Genomic DNA, 27,017 nt, shown 5'->3' with positions numbered 1-27,017 from the left:
GATTATCTGTGTAAATTTTTTTTAATGAAATCACATTATATACAAATTTATTTTTTTTTCATTTAAGAAAATGTAGATATAAAGAAAGTATTTTCTTACTTCAAAAGTATATTTTATGTTATTTAAAAATATTTTTTAAAATAATATTACTATTATGTGAACTTTCCTTTTTTTATGAAATCATATTATTTTAACATATATTTTTGTTTTTCAATTCGTTTTTTTTAAGTTTATAAAATAATTCTTTTTTATTATGTGTATATGTTTTGGAAAATTTAAAAAAGAAAACTAAATTAAAAAATAAATAATAATATTTTAAATGTAATATTTTAATTTATTAATGATATCAGTGTAATCAACTGTCGTGAAAGTTAACGTGAAAGCGCCACATAGAAAACTGACTTCTCAAATAATATTATAGAGATAAGTTTTTTAATTAATATTTCACCTTGTGCAAAGTGTATGTTTTATCCTAGTTATTGGCTATACACTAACTAATAAATAAGAAAAAAAAAAGTGTAGTGAATTGATAAAGCTGTGTGAATCAAACTCGTTATACGCACTTACGCAGTAGTGACAAATTTTAAACTAAACGTAACTAGAGTAGATATGGAGGCTTTTTAGGTAATTAATTTAATGTAATTAATCACCCTTATTTGGGTTAAGCATGATTTCCCGAGTTACTCACAGATTCTTTAAATCTTCCATTAATATATTTTCCTTTTTATTGATTAAATTATTTTTTGATAAATCTAAAAAATCACAAAAATCTTTGTTTACTTAAGATTTTTCTGTTTGGAGTTTCTCTTTCTTTATAGTCTCTTATTCTCTCCTTTGCTTCTTCTCCACGATTGCTCAGTTCTACAATGACGGAGCAGAACGCAGATGCGCATCCGGTGGTAGACTCTCCTTCGTCTCCATATCAGCAACTTCGACATGATACTCTCAGAGCGTATGAGACTATGTATGGCTCTTTGGACAATCATTACTCACTTGGAAACACACTGTTCTCTCCTTTGTCAGATTTGCAAATCTTAGAATCGAGTTTTGGAAGATTGGGTGTCTCGGAACCAAACGCTCGTCAACAGAAGCTACTTGATCATCGTCGAAGCAATCAATATCCTTTTGACGGTCGAGATCGAGGTATGAATGTCCGTGACTACCATAACCCTTTGTATTATCTGCATCCAACTGAACGAGAGCAGCTTGATCATGCTGCACAGAGATTGTTGTTTAGTCAGGATAATCATTATGATGTTTATAAGTCATATGATAATGGTTCTCATGGGCGTAGCAACAGTGGCTTGACGGGTCGTCCTCCTTATATTGGCTTTAACGGAGATCTAGGAGAGTTTCCTTTAAACTCGCGTAATCATAATTTATGTGATCAAAGCCCATGGAGTTTTTCACATGTGCTTGGAACCCGCACTAATCGTCATGATGCCTACACCATAGATAACTCTAGAGCTAAAGATACCATACTTTCACGTGCTAAGGACGCTGTGGAGTCTGCTAAGTTGCAAAAAGTGATTGTAGAAGGTTCAAGGGAGACAGTTCATAAAATATTTGACGAGTTGAAAACACATGTTTGTGAGCTGATGATTGATCCGGTTGGGCATCAAGTTTTTCAAAAGATTATTGAGAAATGCACCAATGAACAGACCACCCAGATTTTGGATATAGTGATTCAACAACCTATTCAGTTTGTTAGAGTTTGTGGCGATACTCATGGGTACGTACTTCTGATATCTTATCTTTCTTAGCTCCATTTGATATCATTTAGTTAAACTGCAATCTGTCTTTTCATAACAGGACTCGTGCAATACAAGATTTGATGCGGTCTCTTTGTTCTGAAGAGCAAATATCCCGGTTTATGCAAACTATATGCCATGTTGCACTACTCTTGACTAAAAGCACAAACACGAACCATGTGATTTCGTTATGCTTCCGTCATTTTTCTCCTTTACAAACCCATGTTAGTATTTCTCTCTCTTGATTACACTAAATATGTATATTCATATGTATCTTATTTTCATAAATAGTTTGAGCTTATTTGTATTTTTTACTGAATTTTATGTGGTCTATTCTATAGTGTCTTCTTCAAGTGATTGTTCAGAATTGTTATCAAATTGCACTTGATCAGCATGGATGTTGTATGCTTCAACAATGCATTGGAAAATCCCCTCGAGAAATAACAGATCCTTTGATTAGTGGCATACTCACTAACTCTCTGAGCCTATGCATAAATCGCTACGGGTAAAATAAGATGCATGGATTACATAAATAACGTGGTTACATATTAATTTTTGATGTAACACAATTATATTTCTATTTGTTAGAAACTATGCGGTCCAGTATGTGTTGGAAATGGAAAATTGTCAAGTGGCAGCGTCTCTATCGCAATATCTAGATGGGCATTACGTGCAACTCTCTTGTGACAAATTTGGGAGTCATGTTGTACAAAAGTGTTTGGAAACTAGACAATTTAACTCGAGGAGGATCATAAACGAGCTGATAAGTGACATTGATTCAATTCTTGTAGATCGTTTCGGAAACTATGTGATTCAAACTGCATGGGTGGTATCTCAGGTAAGAATTAAACATATTTTACATAGTTTGTGTGTATTTTGAAAATCATAATGCTTTTTGTCTGTTTGTTTGTAAGATGATATGCGGAGTAAATTGTTGTATCATATCAACAAGAATTATCCTTTAATGAGGTGCAACATGTACGGAAGGAAAATACTCGAGAAACTCAGTCTCTGGATATAGAACAACATATCAAGAGTAAGATATCGAGCCACTATTAGAGTTAATGTTTGGTGTGTTTTTGTCTTTTGATTTTGACTCAGTGTTGTCAGTTAGTGTTTATGTGTTTTATTTGTTACGTGTTTTCTTTTAGATTTGTGTTGTAGTTTCATTAGTCATGGTCTTTTTATATTCACCCATCAAACAGGCTTGTAACTATTATCGAATGCTTTCAATCATAATTGTTTTCAAATGTTAGTGTGTTTTTTTTTTACGCATTATTATCACTGGTAAAGTTAGTGATCTCATTTTGTTTATACGTTTGTATCCTAAGTTTAATCGTTTTTGAGTTTAGAGAAGGAGCGGCCCTGAAATTGGCCTAGAGGATAGAGAAAAATCATGCTTCTACATAAAAATCATCTACCAGGACAATTAAAATTTGCTCGTATGGTTCAGTTATGTTTAAGCAAACATGAAATATTAGCATATACTGCTGGAATCAAATACTCTACAATGATGGTAATATAAATTTACTCTCGAAAAAGCATTAAAGAAGCTAAAAGAGACAAGAGAGAGAGAGACAACAAAAACTCGAGAGTGGTTAAAAATCTCAAACCACAAATAAGATAACGAATGGGTTAATGATGAGGTTTGAAAGTCTGCAACCAGTTGTTGAGATGCTCCACAGCTGACAAGTCCACCTTCTTGGGAAAACTAGGATTAGAGCATGATTAACTCGGACTCTTAATTTGAGATTCTTAACTTATGAATTGACATTTTTTTTTTGTTTTTTACACTTTTCGGCTAAGAACCGGCTCCCTAAGAGACATTTTACGGTAGTGTGACATTTTTTTACACTTATTTAAGAGACGATTCTTAATTTCTCTTAGTTAAAAGCTAAGAAACGGTTCTTAGCTTCGGCTAAGAACTCTTCCCTAAGAATCCGGGTTAATCATTGGATGGTGGTCCCACCACTACTCGAAGCTTAAACCCAGCCTCACAATCAGTGGTGGATCCAAAAATTTTTTTTTGCAAGTGTCATTAATTAAATATTTTAATATAATTATTAATATAGTTATTTAAAATTAAATTAAATTTTATTATTAAAAATAAATGTAGTTTTAATTATTTTTTAAATAATTAATTTATTAAAAAAATAATTTAATAATTATTAAACATATTTTTTTATATTAAATAATATGTTTTAGCATGTTTACTTTATGAAAACTATTATAAATAAAAAAATCTGTAGTGAAGATTATCAGATTTTTATTAATAAGATGTTAAATTTGGGTAGCCCACATAAAAAATGAAGCCCAAAAATAAGTGCAAACTAAATAACTAAGATCAACTGACACCCCTCTTCTAAACGTGGGTCCGCCTCTGCTCACGATGATCCGAACGTGAAGTTATGAAATGATGAACTCCTGGTTCAGTCAGCCAAACAAGATCGTGTCCTATTTTGCACAGCTACAGGAGACGTTGGATCGCATGTCATAAACTCTAGATCAGCTCTAATTTCATAAATCGTTTGGTTTGGTTAATTCAGGTATTATAAAACCCAACCCAATCAAAACCGAAGTAGCTTTGGTTTGAGTTTAGTTTAGTTCGGTTCGGTTTAAATTTAGTTCTGTTCAATTTATTGCAGTTTGGTTTGGTTCGATATAGTTCGGTTTGGTTATAAAATATGTTAGTATTATTTTGACTAAAAAATAATTAATTTATAAAAAGTAGGGGAGAAATATAAACTTTGTTAGCTAAAAATTCCATTACTAGAAAAATGTATTCAAAAACTAAAAATACTAATATTGAGTTTATCTCTCGCGTATAAAATATGGTCCGACTGAAAAGAGATCTTCACTAAAGTCTAAAGCCAAACAACCAAAAACCCAATTTTAACTATAAAATATAGGAATAATCTGCAACAAGACTTTAGATGCTTATAGTTTTGAGGTTTAATTTGTTTTACTACAGTCTCTAGGTATCTCTATAATATTATTTGAGAAATCAGTTTCATACGTGTCGTGTTCACGTTAATTCTAAAGATGGTTAATTACATCGGCATCCTTAATGAATCAAATATATCTAATTGTTATTATTAAAAATTCAATTTATTTGCTTTTTTATTTTTTATTTAGGTTCCTTTTCTTTATACTTTTTCAAATAACCTTATAATAATTTTTTTTTATAAAATTTAAAACAAAATATATTTTATATATAATGTGATTCATGAAGAGGAAAGTTTACGTTGCACAAAAAAAAGGAAAGTTCACAAAATAATATTCCTTTAAAAGATAAACTTAAACAGCATAAAATATATTTTAAAGGTGACAAGTATTCTATTTAAATCAATCTATTTCAGAAATTATTGCAAAACAATTTAAATAACACAAAATATGATATCTTTAATAAATAAAGTTTAATTTTTTTTGTTTTATAATTTAAGTTTCCTTTTATAAAATTTTCAAATAACATATATATAATAAAGAAAACATTTATAAATTTAAAACAAAAAATATGTTTTATATATATAGTGTGATTTGTATGGAACTTCATACCAATCATCTTTTTATTTTTTCTAAATTTTACTTTTGAAAATTACATGTAAAAAATTATTAAAAAAATCAAAAATATACTTACACATCTAAGATGAAGAACCAAATTAATACAATGAATACGATTAATATGATTAATATGGTTTCTTCATCTGGATTTGTTCTCTCTCTCACACAAGCATGATTACCAAGAAGTCTACAGAAGTGGTGGTTTATTTACCGGAAGTTCTGTGTTCTCTTCATTTTACAATCTTGCACCACCTACCCTCAGCCTCAACGTTTTCATCATCCTGTTTTGAACCCATTTATTTTCATTTTGCTGCATATTCACGTTATCTATCATAAGTTTCAGTATCCAAAAGTAATGTTTGCATATAGTTTTTTTCTCCTCCTAAGCGAACCCTTATACAAGAAGCTCTACAAAAAAGTGGATTATTTACCGGAAGTTCCACGTTCTCTGCCTGGTTCATCTCTTCATCTTGAGAGACAGCCTCAGCATAGTTAATCTAAGCTTCTTCTAAATGCTTGGAAAAGTCAAGCATTTCAGGGTCAATATCGCCATCTTAGTTTTCTTTAACCCCCTGGTCTTAGTTTGGAGCATGTCCTAAATATTCTGCTGCACGTTCCTGTTCCTATTCACATCATGCAGCTGTGGAAAGACCTCCTGGCTAGCTATGTTTCCGTTGTGGCCGTCTTAATGATTTTCCATGGTAGAAAACACGAGTAAGGAAGACAACGTGAACGTTCTTGGCGAGTTTTTGGAGCACGAATCAATTTTATTTATCTTATATTATACGTAAGATAATAAGAAAAATTTGCAACTCAGATTTTAAATAACCTAGAAAAACTTGTATTGCAAGAAATAAGACGAAGTTCTTTGTCAAAAACAAAAAAAATACGACAATTTTTTTAAAATAATTATTTAGCATCAAAATACGAGGAACATTTATTTTTAAGTTTTTCTGGGAAAAAATATTATTTAAAGTTGAAAATATAAAGGGATGATTTGGACCCAGAAAATCTTTCTTATTAAAATAAAATCATTCTCATGGACCCAACCTCTTTTGTAAGTTTTTTAATTAAATACATCATTTTACTATATAGTTAAATTCACTCCTAATTATGAAACATTATACTACTAAATGTGTTTCCAAACAACGCAATAACTAATATTGTGTCTGAACAATAAAAAATTAGGTTCTACCTTTTTAATAACCTTTTATCTATCTTCTTTTAAATTATTTGATTTAAAATTACTCAAATAATTTATAAAAAGTTGAAAACAAGTATAACTATTTTCACGGGTTTAGATACTACAAAAAGCATTTAATATAGAATTATTAAATTATTTTTTTTGTATTTTCATAAATAAAAAATTGCATTCCTTAAACTTAATAAATATTAGATTCTTATTCTTAAATTGTTTTTATTCTTAAGAACATATAATTATATATGTGAGATTATGATTGGTTTAAGACCTCGTGGCTAGCTATGTTTCCGTTGTGGCCGTCTTAATGATTTTCCATGGTAGAAAACACGAGTAAGGAAGACAACGCGAACGTTCTTGGCGAGTTCTTGGAGCACGAATCAATTTTATTTATCTTATATTATACGTAAGATAATAAGAAAAATTTGCAACTCAGATTTTAAATACCCTAGAAAAATTTGTATTGCAAGAAATAAGACGAAGTTCTTTGTCAAAAACAAAAGAAATACGATAATTTTTTAAAAAACAATTATTTAGCATCAAAATATGAGGAACATTTATTTTTAAGTTTTTTTGGGAAAAATTATTATTTAAAGTTGAAAATATAAAGGGATGATTTGGACCCAAAAAAATATCTCTTATTAAAATAAAATCATTCTCATGGACGCAACCTCTTTTGTAAGTTTTTAAATTAAATTCTTTATTTTACTATATAGTTAAATTCACTCCTAATTATGAAAATAACATTATACTACTAAATGTGTTTCCAAACAACGCAATAACTAATGTTGTGTCTGAACAATAAAAAATTAGGTTCTACCTTTTTAATAACCTTTTATCTATCTTTTTTAAAATTATTTGATTTAAAATTACTCAAATAATTTATAAAAAGTTGAAAATAAGTATAACTATTTTCACGGGTTAATTTAGATACTACAAAAAGCATTTAATATAGAATTATTAAATTATTAAATTATTTTGTTTGTATTTTCATAAATAAAAAATGGCATTCCTTAAACTTAATCAATATTAGATTCTTATTCTTAAATTGTTTTTATTCTTAAGAACATATAATTATATATGTGAGATTATGATTGGTTTAAGTTGACATCAAATCGTTTTACACATAGAAAATGTTAGAGTCAATAGATTTTTTTTATGACCCTGGTATCCGGAGCCTTGAGAGGATTCGACTAGCACCAATGACCATCCACCAGAGCTTAGTCGGAGAGCCCGCCGAGGAGGGCTGGTAATCATCCCATGTAAATTCCACCAGTGGCCACACATTAGCAAGCTTCTCCGTATTGGGCCCGAAGGTCCCTCAAGATAATTACCTCTCCGCGGCACTCGAACCTATGGCTTCCCAGGTTGAGTTTAACCAGTGGACCACTAACACGTGGTTTTAGAGTCAATATATTAACATCAAATAAGTTTTATAATTAAAAATTTATCAAATAAGTATATATCACAAATTTAATAAAAAAAATTACAATTTTTTTCAAAATTTCTTAATGAAATGGGTTGAAATAATTAAAAATAAATTAAGTAATATTTTAGATAATTTTTCTATTTAATAGAGATATAAAATAATATAATTATATAGTTTTAAACTACACTAAATAAAAAAAAATTAAAACATTAGTTATCAGAAAAATATGCTAAAATCTATTGACATTTTAAATTAGATTTTGTTAAAAATTATTCCCGCACTTTTTAGAGTGGGTCATAGTCTAGTTATGTTTACAATTCAAAATTCTGGAAAAAAACTCTGGGTTAAAGTTGAAAACACATACGATCAACAAAGGATGCAATATCATTAGTGCTCTTGATCTCCCGCCTTCCTCATCTCAGCATCAAGAAACACTCCCATGGTGAGAGGCTTCTTTCTCCTCAATTCTCTTATGAGCTTAAATCGTGTCTGAATTTCTGATGAATCTTCAGGCAGAAAAATAGATTAATTTAGATTTGTCTTACCAAACACTTTTGAGTTTCAGGAAACGTCCTTTGCGCAGTAGATTCTTCGCAGTATACGGCTGCATCAGGTGGTCATAATTAAGCTACATAGGTCTGTGCAAAATGGATATGTTAACTTATGGCCTTATGGGAAGCATCAGGACGGTGGCTTCAGAGTTTGAGACAGGATCAAAATGTTCAAAGAGCAAGAACAATTCGTTGAAGATGTAAATAGAGCGCAGAAGTTAGAAGAAGGTGTATAGTCGACGACCTAGGGCTATTTTCATTATCAACTTAGTAAGTCGGTTCATTTTTATATAAGAAGATTATAGTTTCGAATACAATGATATAGGAAGCAGCAGCAACCATGTATTGTACAAAATGTCTTCACCTAACTATACAAGACATGAATAATACTATTTCTTCATTCTGCTCGGATTGGTTGTAAAAGAAATATTCTGATTATTTATTTAACGAAAACCACTTCATTTAATTGAATTGAAAGATGCATTTCTGTATTACAAAACATCCATTCTCACAATGTTCCAATCTAGAATGTGCTTAACCGAATTGGTTGTAACAAAGAGAAATCCAAGATTCTTCTTACTTTTCTCTCAATGAATAATCTGAACCAAAACTGCGTTTCTATGTTACAAAAAAAAAAAACAATCAATAACAGTGGAATTACTACTGTACAGTAAAAATGTAGACTTAGGCCAAATCCGCCAGTTACACAGAAGATGAATGAACTCTAACGTGGTCTTCCTTCTACATTCTGTGCACTGCCACTACCACTGCAATGACAAAAACATAACCATTGGTTTCTAATATGCATGTGAGACCTCTGATTGAAGAAAGTAATTTACCTATAAGAAAAACCAAAAGAAGAATCCAAATGGTCGCTTGAAGGGATTTGCTATATCGCATTTGATACTGAGACCGTTGAAGTTGCCTCTGCAAAGCTCCATACCAACCGTGAAGCTGCTTATCATAACAATCCTCCTCGCACTCCACACAGCTCTTGTCCCTCTCAAAACATCCATTCACAACTTGCTGAGAAACAAGAAAAACCCCTCTTAGTACATACAGATTCGTACACAAATCTCAGCGTTTGGGAGATCTTACTTGGTTCGTTTGGATAGGCAACAACGCAGCAGCATCAGAGTCTCCTTGACGATCCAACGCCTTCCACTTTCTAATACAGTTCTTGGGTTCCATATGGTTTAAAAAGCCAGAGACGCTGGGAACTTTCCTAACCAACGGCTCACCAGAAGGTTTCTTGAGCATCAAACCGTCGTCAGAAACCGCAATGTCAGGAGTAGCACTGGCCGCCCTTCTATGCTGTTTCCTATCGGATTCAGAAGGTCCAGTCAAGAAGAGTGCGAGCTCATTGCGATCGTCTTCGTCCAAACGAACCCATCTCGGGGTTCCTTTGCCGTCGGATCGGGCAGCTTCCTTGAGAGACTTCTCGATTTTGGCGACTTGAGACTCCATAGCGAAGGTAAACTCGCGGTGCCTGTCGCGAGTATCGTCGCTGAGACTGAGACGGTTGTGGTAGCTGGATTGAACAGCGCGCTGGAACTCGTCTAACTGCCATTTGGTGGTTCCGAGAGCGGCGTGGAGGTCTCGGTGAAGCTGTTCAGAGTCCCATACGTTTGAAGAGCCTTGTTTGCCGTGGATCCTCCATGTCCTGTAAGCTGACTCCATCCTGCAAGACACTTTGTTGTGATTGTCAGATCTAAAATCGAAGAAATGATTTTTCAGACAGATCTAGAATGAAAACCTGTCAGCGGATTCCTGAACCTCTTCAGCAGCGGGAAAGAAAGGATCCTTCTCCCACCGATCCAAGCTCGTCGTCATGTTTTGAGGAGAAAAAAAAAAGAAAAAGGATGATCAACTTGGAGCCCCAGAAAGAAAGCGATAGAGATTAAAATGGGTGAATCGAAGAGGGGAACGTTCATCGAATACCTAAATTGATTACAGGCCTCTCGTTACTGGCGGCACGTGCGGAAATATATAATAATAGTACGACGTTTTGGTTTTGTTTAAAAATCAAGACAATTACCAACGCGACTTCTTAATAAACCGGTCTCTACTCTTTTGTATTTCGGTTTTAGACTTTTATTTTATTCCCGCTATAAATAAAATTCTTGTTATAAATCTTCTATACATTCTCTCAATTATAATAGCCACTACAAAATCACATTGTCACTCCATACTCTTTTTTTTTTCTTGCACCAAGCTATCATTAAAAGGCATGAGGTCCAAACATCTAACCCTTAAACTGGGCGTAACACAAAGGAGTTAAGGTACTTTTTGCCAAAGTATCCACATCATTGTTTAGGTCACTAGAGAGATGAGAGAATGAGATATCAACGAAGGCAGAGGAAATTTAAGGCTACCAAAGATTTCATGTATCTGCATCATGTTGTTGATTTCTCAGATGAGTGTTGTGTTATCAAAGATGAATTGGGTATCCTGGCCAATCCTGCTCTGTTTGACGTTTTATTCCAAGACGCATCGGTCTTTTATGTCGTCGCAGAGACGGGACCGAGCCCTAAGAGATGGTTATTTTAAGAAATATCTTACTCGTGTTCCTGGATTCATATGGATTGGTGAAAATGGGCTAAAATTCCAGGTCTATTAATCTGGATTTTCAGGTTATCTTCGCCAACCCATATTCAATGACTCGAGTGAAATGTTTTTTTTTTAAATAGTCACTCTTTGAATCTCCAGCCCAACATGCGTGTATTGAAATGGCTATAGATATATTAAAAAGGAACATTTACAACTTGTTATAATATTTATAAAATTGTTTACCGTTGGGATAGCTCCACATGCAGGTAATGTAACGGGTGGCTTCGCCATGGTAGTAAATTAATTTTATTATTTTTTGCAGAGTTCTTTCTAATGGATGAGACTGCAAATGAATAATGACAACAAAACTTAAAAGGGTTGGGAATAAATCATGCGAATCAGACCCATCAACTGAAAATGGTTTTGGTGAGCCACCACCCTATATGCACCTCTCTCTACCGGCGCGCCCATGCTTACTATCACCTTGTATTATGTGCTTATAAAAATAGTGATGTGTGTGTGGCTTTGTATTCAGTCACAAGTCCTTCCTTTCTCCGACTCTACCAAAACTATTGTGTCACTCACTAAGTAGCCATCATGGGCAGAGTGATTTTGTGGTTTCTTGTTTCCTTGTATTTATGCCTCACTGGCCATATGATTGGAGAGGCTGCAAGAGAAGGTGCGTTCATGAGAGGTGAAGCAGGATCCAATGAGATAGGAAAGAGTAACCGACACGTAACCAGATTTAAGGGTCAACTCACAGCTGGTGGCTATGGCGGAGGTGGCCCAGGATATGGTGGATACGGACCAGGTGGTGGTGGTGGTGGTGTTGTGATCGGTGGTGGAGGTGGGTTTGGATCCGGCGGTGGTTTAGGTTGGGATGGAGGCAACAGAGGAGGCGGTCCAGGATACGGGTCAGGTGGTATTGGTGGTGGAGTCATCATTGGCGGTGGTGGTGGGTGTGGCGGTTCATGTGTTGGTGGTGGGTGTGGCGGTTCATGCGGTGGTGGTGGTGGTGGTGGAGGAGGATATGGACACGATGGAGTTGGCATGAAGGGATCAGGCAGAAACTAGAAATAAGCAAGCAGCTTTTTTTTTATATCATAGACTCAAGAGAAGGAATAAGGATGTACTTTAGCATCTTGATCATGCTTAGGATTTTGTAATGGTATCACTTTCAATGGAATAAGAAGAAACAAAAATGTTAGAAAGACTTGTCTTTGATATTAGTAATTTCTATGTCTTATCTTGGGTTGGAACATACGAGCAGATACTATCGTATAAGCGATACAGTAGCGTCGATCTGGACATCTGATGCTCTTTTTCCACAACAGCAATCACATCCTTCACAGAGATTGAACGGACCACTTTTGGTGAACCATGGTTCTTCTTCCCTAATCTTTGACCACCTAACATAAAAAAAAAAAAAACATACTCGAATCATCAACTTGGAACACTAAACATAAAGAATCCAAAGCCATAAGTCGAAGAAGCTTTGATCAAGAATAACCAGAAAGTTTTTTGGCGTTTCTTCTTGTCTCTGAAGAAGGTTTCTGACGTGCTTCTGCCATAAGTTTCCATTTTGAAAACACATTATCTCCTCCAACGGATGCAAGGGCAGCATCATTTGCAGCCTTAGCTCTCTTTTCGGCTTGCTCCTTATTTGCCTGACATTATTATAGAACCTCTTTCAGTCTCCTAAGGTTTATCTAGTTGGCTCAGTTTCTAAATACCTTCACTTGCTCTGAACGTTTATCTTCTTTTGCTGTATCATTCTGCATCACGGAAAACAGAAAAACAAAGACGTTATTACTTTACTTGGTAACTAAGAAAATAGATATTGAGCTCAGGTCTCAGGAGAAACCTTAAGCTCTTCTTCTCCACCATGTTTCTTTTCCTGTTCATCTTTTTCCTTCTGATTCATTTCGTTGATTTGTTTCCGGATATCAGATGTGATACAAATCCGATTTCTACACTTCTCGGGATCAGTCCGCTGCCAAAGTTCTGTTAAACTTCACAAACATCTTGACACAATAAAGCTGGAGAAGAAAGTAGACTAACCTGCTTTGAAGTCCGGATTATCTTAGACAACAATACACGCATCCTTTCCTCCACACACTGAATACGCAAATACATGAGGAAGAACAAAAAAAACAAGGAGAATAAATTGTAGGCTAATAATTCACAAAAAAAATGACATCTCACCAGAGACAAGCACCGCTCAACATCATCCTTGATATGCTTTATACCACTTTTTGCCACTGTCATATTTGAAAGTATATATAAACTTTTTCTCCAAGTGATTCCAAGGAAATATCTAAAGACGCATCTAAGAGATGGGTTAAACCCAACTAATTCCAGCCAGCTTTCTCTGCAGTGGAGCTTTCTGCAAAATCGTTCTTCCTTCCTCCTCATACGCAACTCTTCGAAATGATTTGAAAACACGACTGTTATTTTTAGGCAGAGAAGATAATAATTCTCTTTCCTCTTCCTGGAACATATTCAGAAAACAATATTGGTTTATTCGTTTCTCTGTATCCAGGTTTTCAAATCGAGAAGTGTAGCTACCAGAGAACATACCATAAGATTGATGCCACTGAGTTCCGTAACATCATTGAACTTTTTACCACTTCCAGCTAAAGAAGTTTCACACAGTTTTTGCCTCTTACTGTAAGTTAACCCATACTATAAGCCTTCAATAATAATTATTATTTGCAAAGAAATGAGAAGTAGGTTAACAGAAAAAATATATCAAAAGGAAGAATAACTTCTGGACATTGTAAATAGTTTCTCTTTCACAAACCAGCCAGCTCTTTTACCTCAATGGTGGTAGCGAAGAACCTTGTGCCTCCAGAGATTTTTTCTGACCTTGTGTCGTTCTAACAATAGTTCCTGGGAGAATGGTCGCAGCTGGGGCAGAGAAATTAACCTGATAAGTACACAAAACAGATTCACAAAACAAATTAACTCTTCACAAGCGAAGTTCAAATTCATAAACACAAGGATAAACAGAAGCCACGATGGTGGCAGTATAAGCAAAACGAAAACCAAATGCAACATCTCTTGAAGAGGAATTTCCACCCTGTGAGCTTAAGGAAATACCAACCAAATAGCATTTGATTATGTCTTTGGAAGTATACTTACCATTGTGCTAGAGTCCAGCTGTGTTTTCATTGAAGGAGAGGCAAAGTTTGCATGGGTGGTAGGTGCTGATAAAACCATTTCAGATGATTGCTTCACTAAGTCATCATCTGACCTCCTTGGGTTACCATTCTTCTGTTCCATTGGAACATTAGACACGTCTTGCCGCACCACAGGACAAGGCTTCGGTACCTGATCAAAGCTTTGATCAGTCAATTTCTGCTTCACGTGGGCCACTGTCTGATCATTGCTCATTGTCTGGCCCTTGGTGACTGATCCTTGACAAAGAGCCGGATTTAGAGGCAAGGATATGTTATTTTGGGTGGGGAATATAGGGCCACCATGAACCATAGCAGGACCATTCACAGAAACTGGTCTCTCAGAATTGTGTAATCCTTGCACAGTAGCTGCACTGCTAAAGGTGCCCGAACTTGTTGAATGTAGTTGGTTATCATGACCTCCACAGGTGTCAGACTTTTTAGCACTGATGCCTTCGGTTAAAGATTGTATCTGGGATTGGTCTTCTGGGCCACGTGAAAATCATAAGATACAATCTACTTGAGAAAGTTCTATAATGATCGCAAAAGTAAATGCATCAGCTGAATAATCTATACCAGCAGAAGTAAAGGGCTCTCTGTAATGGTTTGGGTCACCAGGTACTTTGCCCCCGTTATTTCCCTGGTACATATTATTCATATGATTTCAATGAGCCACAACTCCAAAACAAAAAAGTATATAGCTTGTACTATTCCACTCAATACCACAATTGGAAAACGACATAGCAATGCAGCACTTTTTCAAGTGAGAGTGCTTTATAATACATTTAATTTGGCAGAGTTCAGAAGCAAGATATCTTTCTCTTCACAAGTTCATATACACTTCCCTTAATTTTCAAATCTACTTCAGGGTTTATATTGATATATATCTGAAAACACCAAACACAATCGATAGCCCTTTTATGGGGTTCCTTGCACTAGTTGCTCTCAGCCAATGTTAACTACAACGCTGAGAAAAATATGGAAGTATAAGATCAGGAAAACCATGCTAATCATCCTAGGTACAATCTGGTGAAATCTGCTAATAAAGAATTTAGCTAGCACATGACGTTCTTGACTTTTAGTTGTGACCATAATCAGCTTTCTGCTAGATTTCTAGGGTTTTCCTGGCTCAGCATGTTATTCAGCTAAACAGGCAACATAAAGGTTTCAATAGAAGTGAATCCGCTTTAGACATAATGTTCAAGGATCCCATCCTGAGAAATGAATTTTCCATATATAACTCTTTGAGACACCATATATATGAAAATAATGACCCACATAACAAAACATTGCCTTAATTCAGATGATACCAGAAGGTATAAGAAAATCTTTCAATAAAAGTATATGCTCAACAGGTCACTTAACTGAAGCAATTACCAGTTACCCATTTTAAGACCATAATATGTGCTTACAAACTAATTATATATGAAAAACTAAACTCTACTTGCAAGCAGCTAAACGAAAATCATTGAAGTACCTATAAATGCTAAGAACACTGCAAGGTTCTACCTTCACCAATGAGATCATGGATACACTACCAACAAGAAAATGATTACTCTAATATTAGGTACTAATAACTGAGCGGCACAAAAACGAAATGCCAAAGGATGATGATGATACCTGTTGTTGCAGTTTCCTAACTGCCCATAAGATCATTCGTTCACCTACAATATTCCTTGCTTGTCGTAAGAAACTTTCCTTTGTAACTTCGTTACTCTGCAAAAAAAAAAGAGTATGAAAAGAAAATAACTTTAGTGAGAGTTTCAGTGAGAGATCTGAGACATTCCATGGATGTAAAACCCCACCTTGAATTTATAAAACAGTGTATTGAGCTGCTTCCCTCTATCTTTGTCAACTTGGGGTCTCAGTAGACGAAACAATTCACCGACTTGTAGTTGTGTCGGACCAAGATTTACAGAGCCAACAGGTTGTTCCATACTAATAGAGTTGTTCCTAGACTGCAAGTCAGTTGCTTGGGGAACATGGGAAGGATTCTCAGAGAGTCTAACTGATTGTAGATGGTTCTGAGGCAGGTTGTGCTTTAATTCTCGGTCATGACTCCCTAAAACAGATTGTTGTTGTTGCTCTTTCATCTGAGTGCTCACAAGGATATGGAGCTTATTGGTATTAGCATCTTGAGTAATACCATTATTCCATGCTGCGAACTGCTGACTCCAAGAATGATTTCCTCCTTCAGAAATAACAGAATGTCTGTCATAATCAAAGTAATTCAATATCCAAAGTGAACAGAAAGCAAAGATCATGAACAAAATAGTTCAACAGGTTCCAAAGATCACAGGTTAACTGTTTCTATAATAAAGTAGAGAGTGACCATCACTAAAGCGAGAGGCAAATTAGTGATTCACTAGAATCAATGTTAACCATCATCAAGATCATTAACGTAACATCTAGCCTGACTAACAAAACTAAATACATCTCTATGACACTCGCTCATCTCTATAACAAAACTAACCATCATCAGGATCGTTACTCTTTCATCTAAATCATCTAAGAAACCTAAAGAATTTGAAGATGGTGCTCGTTCGATTAGGTTACAGAAGAACCTTCGATTTCTCGAATCAGAGAGGCCTGGAACGCGTCGACGTCTTCCTTCGAGTGCATAGATTCATCCTACCACACAATCAGCGGGAATCGAGATCAAGACGATGATCCGGCCACAGAGGAAGACATCGCGTAAAATTCCGCAGAGACTATACGGAACTCGAAACGAGAGTTTGAAATTCGAAAGCTAACCTCGTCATCTTCTTCGAGGAGCTTCAAAAGGGAGGGATCCATTTCCTTAGAGGAAGCTCGTTGTGCCAGCAGCAAGAGCACACCGAGGGATTTGAAAGGGAGTTCGATTTTGTGGCATCCAAATTGCGGATGTGTTTATATAGACGATGATGCTAATGAGAACCCTCGTGTCGTTTTTGTCTTTTAGTTGAACACTACGCGACGTTTCATTGAATTTTGCTTTTTTTATTAGTAAAACCAAAAAGGCAGAAATTATCCTGTAAAAAAAACAGAAATTGACAACACAATCCTTAATTTACAAATTTAAATTAAAAAGTTCTCAACTCAAAGACTAGGGATTAACAAAATATCCTTAAATTTTTTCAATCCATGATTGGTTTTAGTATTTTATACTCTCTCTATTCCTAAAAGATTCATGTTATAGTTTTTTCACACTTATTAAGAAAACATTTAAAATTGTATTTTCCAATACATTGTTTTTCTTAATTAACTATTCCCAATAACTTTTAACTAATGAGATTTTATTAAGAGAAAAAGACTAAAATAGCACTAAATCAAGTTTTTGTTCCCAAACTAGCATTCAAGGCCAAAAGTCACAAAAATAACACTCAAGGGGTGGGGTTTAGGGTTTAGAATTTAGGGTTTAGGGTTTAGAGTTTAGGTTTTAGGGTTTAGAGTTGAGAAGTGAGGTTTTGGGGATAAGATTTCAAATTTTGAAAAATAAAAAAATTTAAATTTTTCAAAAGATAAAATGCTATTTTGGTCATTTTAGTTTTTGAGTGCTATTTTTGTGATATAAACTTATAAATGTGCTATTTTGGAGATTTGCCCTTTTATTAAACACAATTGTATTTTTTGAAAAGTACAATTTTTTAGGCATGGGCATTCGGGGTCCCAATCGGGTTTCGGTTTTTCGGGTTTATCAAAATCAACCCCATTCGGGTTATATAAAAGTTCGGTTCGGGACCGGTTCGGGTTCTATCGGGTTCGGGTCGAGGTTAGTAAATCTTCAAAGAACCGGTATAACCCATTGTACTTTCGGGTTCGGGTCCCAATCGGTTCTTCGGTTTAGAAATACCTGATTTGTACCTATTTTGTAACTAAAACATAAATGAAATCAGTTCTTCGGATTTAAAATACATGATTTGTACATATTTTAATAGCCAAAACATAAGTAAAATCGATTCAAAAATAAGAAAAAACATCAAACGTGATCATTCAAAATCAAGCAAAAGATAAACATAGTTAGTGATAGAAAGAAAACCATATAAATGAAATCATAAAACAAAAAATAAGTTCTCATGAAATGAGAAACATTATTCAATAAAAACAAAACCAAAATCTAAAAACTTTAGGCATCAACCGCCACATTCCACCATCAACCTTCATGTAACAGATAATTATTTTAGAAGTTCAATAATATCTTAAAGTATTTTGGATACATATTAAGAATTAAGATCATATTTGGTAGAAGTTCTTTTTGTGATTTTAAATGTTTCTGGTTCTATCGGATATCCATTTAGGTCCGGGTTCGGTTCGGATAATACCCATAACCCAAAATACCAAAAAACAAGATCTATTCGGTATTTATGTCGGGTTCGGATCGGTTCGGATTCATTTTTATCGGATCGGGTTCGGTTCGGATTTTCGGGTTCGGTTTATTTGCCCAGCCCTACAATTTTTCATTAATTAATGTCTTAAAAATGTAAAAAAATGTATCTTTTTGAAACAATTTTTTTTTTCTAAAAATTGGATCTATAAGGAACAAAGGGAGTATGTATCATTTTAAATGGTATTTAAAATTTTTGAACAAAGATTAAGAAAATACAAAATTTTATGTAGTTTATCTTGATTACATAAAAATAGCATTAAATAAAACTAATTTAACTAATAAAAAATATTATATTTTATAATTGGTCATAACTTTTAAATGACATTAATTTTTTTATAAAATAGTAAAAACATCACTTATTATAAAACAAAACTAAAATTTTTAAACACCACTTAAATTGATATAGAGTGAATAATATATAGTATTTATAAATAAAAAAATTAAATATTTATATTACTAGAAAAATGATATCCTCTGATATCTATATATATATATAAATGTTTGGTTCACTCCTGGGATATCCACGTGGAAAGTCTATTCTTATAAGGGCGACACGTGTCTCTTCGCTAAAATATTGTGTTTCATAGTTCGACTTTAGTCTTTGATGAATTTCTTTCTTGGGCTTCATTTTCCTTCACAGCCCAACATAGCCATCTCTACTTTAAAGACTTCATCTTCTCCGCTACCTCGACTCCTTGCCATGGCATTCCGCGACTCCTCCTGTCATCTCTGTCACGGCTCCAGTTGATCTCCGGTGGTCCAACCGCGATTGACTCCCTCCATTGTCGTGATCAAGCATCCTTTGCGGCGTGAGCCCACGTTCATCGTATCACCACCGTGACCTCCTAAGCTTGCAACCAAAAGCTACGGTATCTCCTAGCTCCCAAAGTCGTCGATCTCACCTCCAATCATTTAAGCCTTACACAATCAGACTTTTGTCGTACTTAAGATATCACAGAGGAGGCAAAGTCTAATCTGTTCTTCCGCCGTTTCTCGGATTTTGGGAACGTCAATGTTATCTATGCTTTGGATGTTTCCAGAAACCACCTATTTTCTTAGACCTAAGATGTAACCTATCCCCCACTTTCCTGCAATTAGGTAACTGTTATTAATGTATCATTCAATCAAACCAGTCCAGTACTCTCAACGATCCGTCTTCCCTGCATTCGTCACCCATTTCATTCAGTATATATATATGAACCTGAACCGAGACGTCCTCATAACTCAGTGTTTATTTATGTGAGATGATTTAGATTTCGATTTTGTTGGGTGATTTTGTTTCAGTTTGTTCTTTTATTGATTATCAAGATTTTAATTTGAAAACTTTTTTTTTTGTGGGAGATAGATTCTGATTTTGTTTGTTGATTTTATTTCAGTTTATTCATGTATTGATCATCAACAACAAAGAGCTTTCTCCTGCTGCTTGGATAAGAACATGGTTTTAAACAGTATACAAAGCTCTAATGTAGGCGAGTCCCAGGGAATACTATCAGGAAGTGATCCAAAACTTTCACAAACAAGAAGAGAAGGCTTGCCATTTGCACCTGAAGCACAAGAGCTTGCGGATACTGGGTCATGCCCTGGGATATTACTATTACATGAAAACACAGTAGCGGAGCTCTTGCAGCAGAGGATATCATCTTCAGAGGAGACTGATGGTAGCTTTTCATGTCATTTAGACTTTACTTTGTCTTCTGCTCCATTACCAGACAAGCCAGCTTCGCAGATGGCTAAGACAATAGTACAATGTCAATAGAGCAAGGTGGAGAGTGACACTGGGTCAGCGGTGGATAGTAACAGAGCAATCGTCATTGAGCTGATGGAGCAAGTGACGGAGAGAGTGATCTGGACAGCCATGGAACAAGCGTACGGAGAGTGTGACGAGAGATAGCAAAGGCAATTGCTGAAGTTCAAGCTGTCACAGGGGAAGTCAATAACAATGACAGGAGGGTGTGTTTATACCAGCTGCAATCTTTTTTGGTTTGTTTTTGTACGAAAGGGAAATGAAGGATTGTGTTTGACTTGATTTTGTTTTGAAAAAATTAGGTTCATGCTTACAAAGTTTCTGTCAATGGAGGAATGAAAGCTGCGGTGGAGGAGGCTGACATGACTGCATAGCTTTTCATGAGGCTGTTGCTCAGTTTTGACTGCATAGCTTTTCATGAGGCTCTTGCTCAGTCACATGCAGATCTTTCTTTTGGTTAATTTATACGAATCTGCAATTTTCTTATAAGATGATTTTGTTTTGTATAAGGAGCTGTTGGTATAAAACCCCACCACAAAAAGCAGAAGAAAATTTTTGGTTGAAGAATGGCAAATTATGTTTGTTTGTAATTATTTTCTTTTGAATTCATTTTTCTTCTTTTTCATGTTTTAACATTTTAATTGTACCATCGATGGAAAGAAGTATGAAAATACATTAACAAAATATTTTAGTTTATTTTTTACAGAGATAAATTTAATATTAATTATCTATAAACAGTAATATTAATTTAAATTGATAATATAAATGAAACAATTATTAGGCTCGCTTTTAAAATTAATTTATCTAAATTTAATTTAATTTATTATAAATGATATATATATCTAAAACACATTGTTTTAACTGATTATATTAATAACATCATTTTTAAAAATATATATAAATAGTAACATCAATTAATGAAGAAAGAATAAAAAGACTCAATGAATAACAAGGACAATTCTCTAAAATAGATTCATTTTAAGTTTGTTGTCACAAAAGAGTTCCAAAAAAAGAAAATAACCAAATTAAATTTTATCAAATAACAAAAAAAATTGTACTATAAATATATAAATACAAATAAATAAATAAAAAGATATAAAATAAAATAAAATTTATAGTTTCGAATTATATGTTTCAATTTTGAACTTTTTATTAAAAAAAATTCCAAATATTATTTTATATTTTTTAAAAAATTCAAAAATAATTTTTGAAACCATTTTAAAAAAAATTTAATTTAATTTTTTTAAAAAGTTTAAAACTCACTACCAAATTTTCACCCCTTAAATCTAAATCATAATTCTAGATTATTTAACTCCATGTGGTCGTAGTAGTTTTTATTATAAATGTATATTTAATTTTTTAATGAAACATTTCAGTTTATAAATTATTTCTGTCATGACAATGATAAAAATACATTAATTATATGATTGTGATATATTAGTTTTAAAAGTACATTAACTTCAAAATACATTAAATACATTAATTTTAAAATCTTCTGTAGTGAAAAAAAGTCAGCAGTAGACCATTATGATTTCTTTGTATTAATCACATGAATACAACACTGAAATAAAATAACTAAAATGTGACATGTAAGGTTAAAAGTTTTAAATAGAATTATCATAATTTACATCTATAAAAATTTAAATCTCAACTTACAAAATAAATATCCCGCCCGTAGGGCGGGCCGACCCTAGTGTATATTTAAAGAATTATATTTTTTTGGCAACATTTAAAGAATTATATAATTATTATATTTATACGTAAGTTTTATAATATTTAATTGTTATATTTGTTGGTAATACAAAACGGTGTCATTTTAGAGAGAAAAAAAACAACCCTTGTATAATCCCCATCCCCCCCATTTCAAGCCAATGAGGGTGCAGAGGGGCGAGGGCTGCCGCAATCTAAATTTGTGAGTGGAGATTATTTGTCAATTTCTGGTTTTTATTATTCATCCACTCGATAATCGATTCATTGAACATTGCGAAATCGATTTCAAGTTTAGTTTCCTCCTATTGATTCATAGTGGAGAAAATCGTTGGTTAGATCATTGATTTCATCAATGGATCATTTGGATCGTCGTCTCGAATCATAAACTCTTCCGTCATCTTCTCTGATCATAAATAAGCTTAGATACCTGATATCGTCTCTGTTTTTTGAGCGTCCGTTAGGGTACTAACGTGTTTATAAGATCTTTCTTCTTCTTTTTTTTTTTCAGGAAAAGATGGTAGAGATCTATTCTGTTTGTGGAAAGTGGAAATTGAATGACAAGTTTCAATGGGAATTTCTGGTAGATTCAAACAAAGGAGGATCACTTTCTGAGGTAGACGAGAACGTTACATACATAGATTTAGTCGAGACGATTATCGAAGATTTTGGACTTGGTTGCTTGGTTAAAGATAGAGATATTACACTCAGCTATGAACTTCCACCAAGGATGAAAACAATGGTCAAAGATTCTCCACCGGTGTATATACGTAATGATCGCCAAGTAAGAACTTTCATTAGTAAGATCAAAGGAAACGGTGAACTGATTCGTTTATGTGTAACGGTAAGAAATGCAACTGGATAGCACATTCTTTTATTCTTTATTTAAAAAGGGTGCAAGTCATTTTTGTTTTTGCTCAGTTACTACGTTTCGATATTAATTTTTTTTTTGGGTTTAGGTGAATGACAAAAACAACACGATTGTAGTTGAGAATGTTGGCAACAACACTCAATCCAAGACCATACACAATGAAGAGAACGCTGATGTAGACAAAACTGGGTGCATACCTGTGTTGGAAAATTTAGATGGTGGTTTGTATGTAAATGAATCTAACGTGCATGAGGAACAACAGGTAACATTGTTTTATAACTCTTTTTACACTACTTGCATAGTTTAAGCATACATTATTGTTTTATTTAAATGTCTTCCTACTACTCTTTCATTATTAAAATATCCTTCATATGGTTGATTTTTTTTTTATCGGCTTGGATGTGTAGGAACTTTATAGAGCAACTAGAAGTGACATGTCAGTTCATGTCACACACAACGACACTTGTTCTACTACTGGAAGTGAAAACCATCCCCTTCTTTTGCACTCTGCTCCATATTCTTCTCCGGTTTCTTTAGGATGTTCACAGTCGCCCGGAGCAACTAATGATTTACATGTGAACAAATACTTCAAAGACAAGCAAGACTTGATGCTCACGATGAGAAAATTGGCTCTCGAGTCGAAGTTTCAGTTCAAATCTCGTCGGTCAAATAAATCCAGAGTGGTATTAGGGTGTGTGGATGATAAATGCTGTTGGAGGATGCGTGCAACTAAGCATGCTTCTTCTGACTTCTTTGTGGTGAAGAACTATGTTCATGAGCATACTTGTGACCCAACACATAGAAATGCAAGCAATAGACAGGCAAGTGCGAAACTTCTTGGATCTTTAATCTGCAGCAAGTATGGAGAAAATAAGGATGGACTTAAACCCAAACAGATTATGGAGCAAGTTAGAAAGGAACATGGTTTACAAATCAAGTACAAACAAGCTTGGAGAGTAAAAGAGTATGCTCAGAATTTGATGAGGGGAATTCCAGATTCTGTAACTGAAACTTCATCTACACCTCCAACTACTGGACAAAGTAGTGAGAGACCGTCGAAAAAGAGGATGCGATCAGTTATAGATTTTGGTACACCAAATTCAGAATCTCGTAAATACAATTGCAGCAAATGTGGCGAAGAAGGACACAACAAAAGTACATGCAAAGTCCCAAAATGATGAACTTTTAAGAGAGTAAGTGCTTTTGTTGTTATTGTATGCAACTGGTTACCATTTTCCGAGTAACGTTTTTTAAGAATACGTTTATTCCATTTGTTGCAGATGTGGCAGAGAAGAATACCGCAAACATGCTCTACACAATTTAACTATGATGAAAGCTTAAAAAGGTTTAACATGACTTTTAGTTTCTCTGTTGTTACCGAGTCCAGTTGGTTAACTGTTATCTTGAACACTCTGAAGTAGCAGATGATTGAACAATTACAAATTAGTAAAAAAGGTTTGTTCATGGAGAACCTCAAAAAGAAACAAGCTGGGTCGTTCTTGCCAAACATAAAATGAGACTTCTTATTTTTTGTCTTAACCTATGACGATTTGCTCTCTCAATTGGGTTCATGATTAGGCTAATTGGGCTCCTCATTTGGTTACTGCTTGGTTCAAGTTGCCTCTTCAGTGAATCTTCCTTTCAGCATATTACCTATAGTGGGTTCTTGTTGTAAAATTTGGTGGCTAAAGAGAAAGCAAGAGTAGCCACCAAACTCTTTGAGCATATCCAAGTTCATGCCTTTGATTCTTCTTGTTTCTACCAACCACATATTTTGAGATATTAAAATTTTAAATATTAAAATGATAAACGAAAAAATATTTTAGAATCAAAATGTGATGTGTAATTGTAGGGACCAAAATGCAAACAAAAAAGTATAAAACTTCAAATTTGAAGTTTTAAGTAATGAAACTTTAAATTTGAAGTTTTGAGTAATGAAACTTCAAATATAGAGTTTCACTCTTCAAAACTTTAAATTTAAAAATTCTTTTTGTAGAGCAAAAAATTTTATATTTGAAGTTATAGAATGTCTTTTAGAGATGCTCATATACGATGTACAGACCTAACTCTTTTATTTTTGAAAGCTCACATACCTAAGAGAAATCATATGTAGTGTCCTTCTATCTCAATGGAAAAATTCAAATATCCCTCTTCTAATTATAATTTCTTTTTGATTTATTTTTAATTTGAAAATCAATCCATTTAACAATTTACCCCTAACCCTAAGTATAAAGTTTGTTCAGTTTCATTTTCTTCACTTTTGTTTTCTTTTTTTTTTCTCATCTTCTTCTCTATTTTCTCAGTGATTCTCCCTATCTCTTTCCTGTAAACTACAACTGTTTGTCTTCTCCATATTTCTTTTTTGTCTTCATTCATTTGAGTTTTTATTTTATCTTCATTCATGTAGATTTTTCTTTCTACGAAATATCAGATCCTAGATCTTAGATCTCAGCCACCGTCACGTTCTTTCATAAAGACTGAACAAAAACTTAAACTGACGACAGAAGAAACAACAACCGCCAAAATGGAAGAACGGTGTTGATGAAGAAATCAGGGTTTTTCTTTCAGTTAGGGGTTTTCTTGTTTTTCTGGATTTTTTATTTATTTAAGTTTGTTTCTTATTATTTTTAAGTCATGGATCTATAATTTTTTGTATATTGTTGTGTGTTTCTTTGATTATATGTGCAGATATGGATTTATTAGTAGAACTCGTATAACTTGGTAGAAGTGCATCAGTAGAACTAAGTGTAAGTTATTCAGTAGATAATTAAAAATGAAATTTATAAGATAAACTATATATTAACAAAAGATAACTAAAAAATAAAATAAAACATTGTTTAAGAGATAAAACAAATGAAAACAAATAATCAAAAGTCAAAACAGTTACATGTATGATTCCATAGATAATTAAAAAAGAGTTATTAACACAAAAATGCAGTTTTAAGTTTTTTATATCACAATAAAACAGTTTATACTCCTAGGACACTTTCTTTTAACTTTTACTAACATATTCCATCCACTACTAACTAAAGTATAACTATAACACAATCTATAGGACCCACTAATTTCTCATCTTCTTTCTCTTCTTTTCTTTTCAAGATTTTGTTTTTTTTTCAGTTCATAAAACAAAAAAAAAAACACAATCTCTTCTTTTACAGTCCTCTTCGCTGTGCTTCCTAGTCCTCATCCGTGACTGATGAACCTCAGTTCGATTGCGGTTTGCCTTCTCCTTCGCCATAAATCAAGACGACCAAGCTTCGTCTTCCACATCGTACTCCGCACAACTCAGCCTCCTCGGACTGTGAGATAGTATGTCATGGTAGGTGTGATGGTCGGAATCCACTGCGGTGTTGCACAATGAAGCTCGGGCAACAATGGAGCTTTTTTCATATTTTTACATTTGGTCCTTTATTTGTTAGGTAATTATCAATTTGGCCCAAATTATTAAAATTTCTAATACATCCTTTTTAATTGTCCAAAAAGTTTAATTGTTCAATTCAATCCCTATAATATATAAATATGAATTTAAAATGTAATATAACATATATGTACATAAAATTAATAAATATCATAATTTGAGATATGTACAAATGAGTCCTTGTACATGTATCTTTGGGTATAATATTGTACACGTGGACAATAGAATACATGTGTACACGTTGATGATATTTGACACACTGAGTAGCTTTCAAGTATATTTGACACACTGTGATTTTGGGTTTTAGGTTTTTAACCAGACAATGTGATTTGCGGTTTTAGTGAAAAAACATGATTGTACAGAAACATTATTTTAATGATATACAATGCACATAAAACACATATAAACATGTACACCTGTACAAATGTACATATGTACACATATATACATGTACAAATTTACACATGTATGCATTCCAGACCTTGGTTATGGAATTATGTATGTAAATATAATATTAACAATTAAATGCTACTTACATAATCTAAATTAACCAATTAAGATGCAATAGCAACATCTAAGTGCTCATATTGTATACATACATCTATTTCATGGTGTACATATGTACATCAACTTCAACGTGTACATGTGTACACTACATATATTTTTTCTATATAAATAAACTGCACCACAAC

General features: G+C 33.7%; 5 protein-coding genes across 7 annotated transcripts; 3 read left to right on the top strand and 2 right to left on the bottom strand.

Annotated features, from left to right (window-relative positions):
• Nucleotides 1–214: 214 nt before the first annotated feature.
• On the top strand, nt 215–3,698 carry LOC106355168 (pumilio homolog 15-like). Its single transcript, XM_048736668.1, has 2 exons — nt 215–1,732; nt 1,813–3,698. The coding sequence occupies exons 1-2, from the start codon at nt 867–869 to the stop codon at nt 1,994–1,996; spliced, it is 1,050 nt and encodes a 349-aa protein (XP_048592625.1). The 5' UTR covers nt 215–866; the 3' UTR covers nt 1,997–3,698.
• A 5,230-nt stretch (nt 3,699–8,928) lies between these two features.
• BNAA07G36570D lies at nt 8,929–10,496 on the bottom strand. Its single transcript, XM_013797772.3, has 4 exons — nt 10,247–10,496; nt 9,589–10,171; nt 9,330–9,516; nt 8,929–9,257 (listed from the first exon to the last, which is right to left on the bottom strand). The coding sequence occupies exons 1-4, from the start codon at nt 10,321–10,323 to the stop codon at nt 9,232–9,234; spliced, it is 873 nt and encodes a 290-aa protein (XP_013653226.2). The 5' UTR covers nt 10,324–10,496; the 3' UTR covers nt 8,929–9,231.
• A 1,062-nt stretch (nt 10,497–11,558) lies between these two features.
• LOC106358035 (ctenidin-1) lies at nt 11,559–12,253 on the top strand. The gene has a single exon (XM_013797775.3). It carries the CDS (start codon nt 11,638–11,640, stop codon nt 12,112–12,114), a length of 477 nt encoding a protein of 158 aa, XP_013653229.2. The 5' UTR covers nt 11,559–11,637; the 3' UTR covers nt 12,115–12,253.
• LOC106358027 (transcription initiation factor TFIID subunit 4) lies at nt 12,197–17,102 on the bottom strand. Of its 2 annotated transcripts, none has more exons than XM_013797764.3 (15): nt 16,974–17,102; nt 16,784–16,850; nt 16,025–16,410; nt 15,840–15,935; nt 14,796–14,859; nt 14,185–14,705; nt 13,860–13,969; nt 13,621–13,708; nt 13,393–13,531; nt 13,246–13,301; nt 13,102–13,158; nt 12,905–13,033; nt 12,774–12,815; nt 12,551–12,707; nt 12,197–12,449 (listed from the first exon to the last, which is right to left on the bottom strand). In XM_013797764.3, the coding sequence occupies exons 1-15, from the start codon at nt 17,013–17,015 to the stop codon at nt 12,277–12,279; spliced, it is 2,127 nt and encodes a 708-aa protein (XP_013653218.2). In that variant the 5' UTR covers nt 17,016–17,102; the 3' UTR covers nt 12,197–12,276. The 2 variants fall into 2 exon arrangements, with proteins under 2 accessions (XP_013653218.2, XP_048592623.1); XM_048736666.1 differs by having other exon boundaries at nt 14,185–14,702.
• A 5,009-nt stretch (nt 17,103–22,111) lies between these two features.
• Nucleotides 22,112–24,448, top strand: LOC106358038. Of its 2 annotated transcripts, XM_013797776.3 has the most exons (5): nt 22,112–22,241; nt 22,548–22,880; nt 22,996–23,169; nt 23,315–24,100; nt 24,188–24,448. In XM_013797776.3, the coding sequence occupies exons 2-4, from the start codon at nt 22,554–22,556 to the stop codon at nt 24,083–24,085; spliced, it is 1,272 nt and encodes a 423-aa protein (XP_013653230.2). In that variant the 5' UTR covers nt 22,112–22,241; nt 22,548–22,553; the 3' UTR covers nt 24,086–24,100; nt 24,188–24,448. The 2 variants fall into 2 exon arrangements, with proteins under 2 accessions (XP_013653230.2, XP_048592622.1); XM_048736665.1 differs by lacking the exon at nt 22,112–22,241 and having other exon boundaries at nt 22,250–22,880.
• Nucleotides 24,449–27,017: the final 2,569 nt, after the last annotated feature.

The sequence above is a fragment of the Brassica napus genome, chromosome A7 (genome assembly GCF_020379485.1).
Source record: "Brassica napus cultivar Da-Ae chromosome A7, Da-Ae, whole genome shotgun sequence".
Classification (NCBI taxonomy): Eukaryota; Viridiplantae; Streptophyta; class Magnoliopsida; order Brassicales; family Brassicaceae; genus Brassica; species Brassica napus.
This window is presented reverse-complemented; position numbering and strand designations above follow the sequence as displayed.

Bases quoted from the DNA above. Each gene is read 5' to 3' on its own strand.
- LOC106355168 (XM_048736668.1), top strand. From the start codon at position 867: ATGACGGAGCAGAACGCAGATGCGCATCCGGTGGTAGACTCTCCTTCG. The intron at 1,733-1,812 runs GTACGTACTTCT...TTTTCATAACAG, and splicing joins GTTTGTGGCGATACTCATGG to GACTCGTGCAATACAAGATT.
- BNAA07G36570D (XM_013797772.3), bottom strand. From the start codon at position 10,323: ATGACGACGAGCTTGGATCGGTGGGAGAAGGATCCTTTCTTTCCCGCT. The intron at 10,172-10,246 runs GTTTTCATTCTA...AGTGTCTTGCAG, and splicing joins GTTCAGGAATCCGCTGACAG to GATGGAGTCAGCTTACAGGA. The intron at 9,258-9,329 runs GTAAATTACTTT...TTGTCATTGCAG, and splicing joins TCTTTTGGTTTTTCTTATAG to TGGTAGTGGCAGTGCACAGA.
- LOC106358035 (XM_013797775.3), top strand. From the start codon at position 11,638: ATGGGCAGAGTGATTTTGTGGTTTCTTGTTTCCTTGTATTTATGCCTC.
- LOC106358027 (XM_013797764.3), bottom strand. From the start codon at position 17,015: ATGGATCCCTCCCTTTTGAAGCTCCTCGAAGAAGATGACGAG. The intron at 13,970-14,184 runs GTAAGTATACTT...TGTACTTATCAG, and splicing joins AGCTGGACTCTAGCACAATG to GTTAATTTCTCTGCCCCAGC. The intron at 13,302-13,392 runs GTTGGGTTTAAC...CAAATATGACAG, and splicing joins GAGAAAGCTGGCTGGAATTA to TGGCAAAAAGTGGTATAAAG.
- LOC106358038 (XM_013797776.3), top strand. From the start codon at position 22,554: ATGGTAGAGATCTATTCTGTTTGTGGAAAGTGGAAATTGAATGACAAG. The intron at 22,881-22,995 runs GTAAGAAATGCA...TTTTGGGTTTAG, and splicing joins TGATTCGTTTATGTGTAACG to GTGAATGACAAAAACAACAC. The intron at 23,170-23,314 runs GTAACATTGTTT...TTGGATGTGTAG, and splicing joins ACGTGCATGAGGAACAACAG to GAACTTTATAGAGCAACTAG.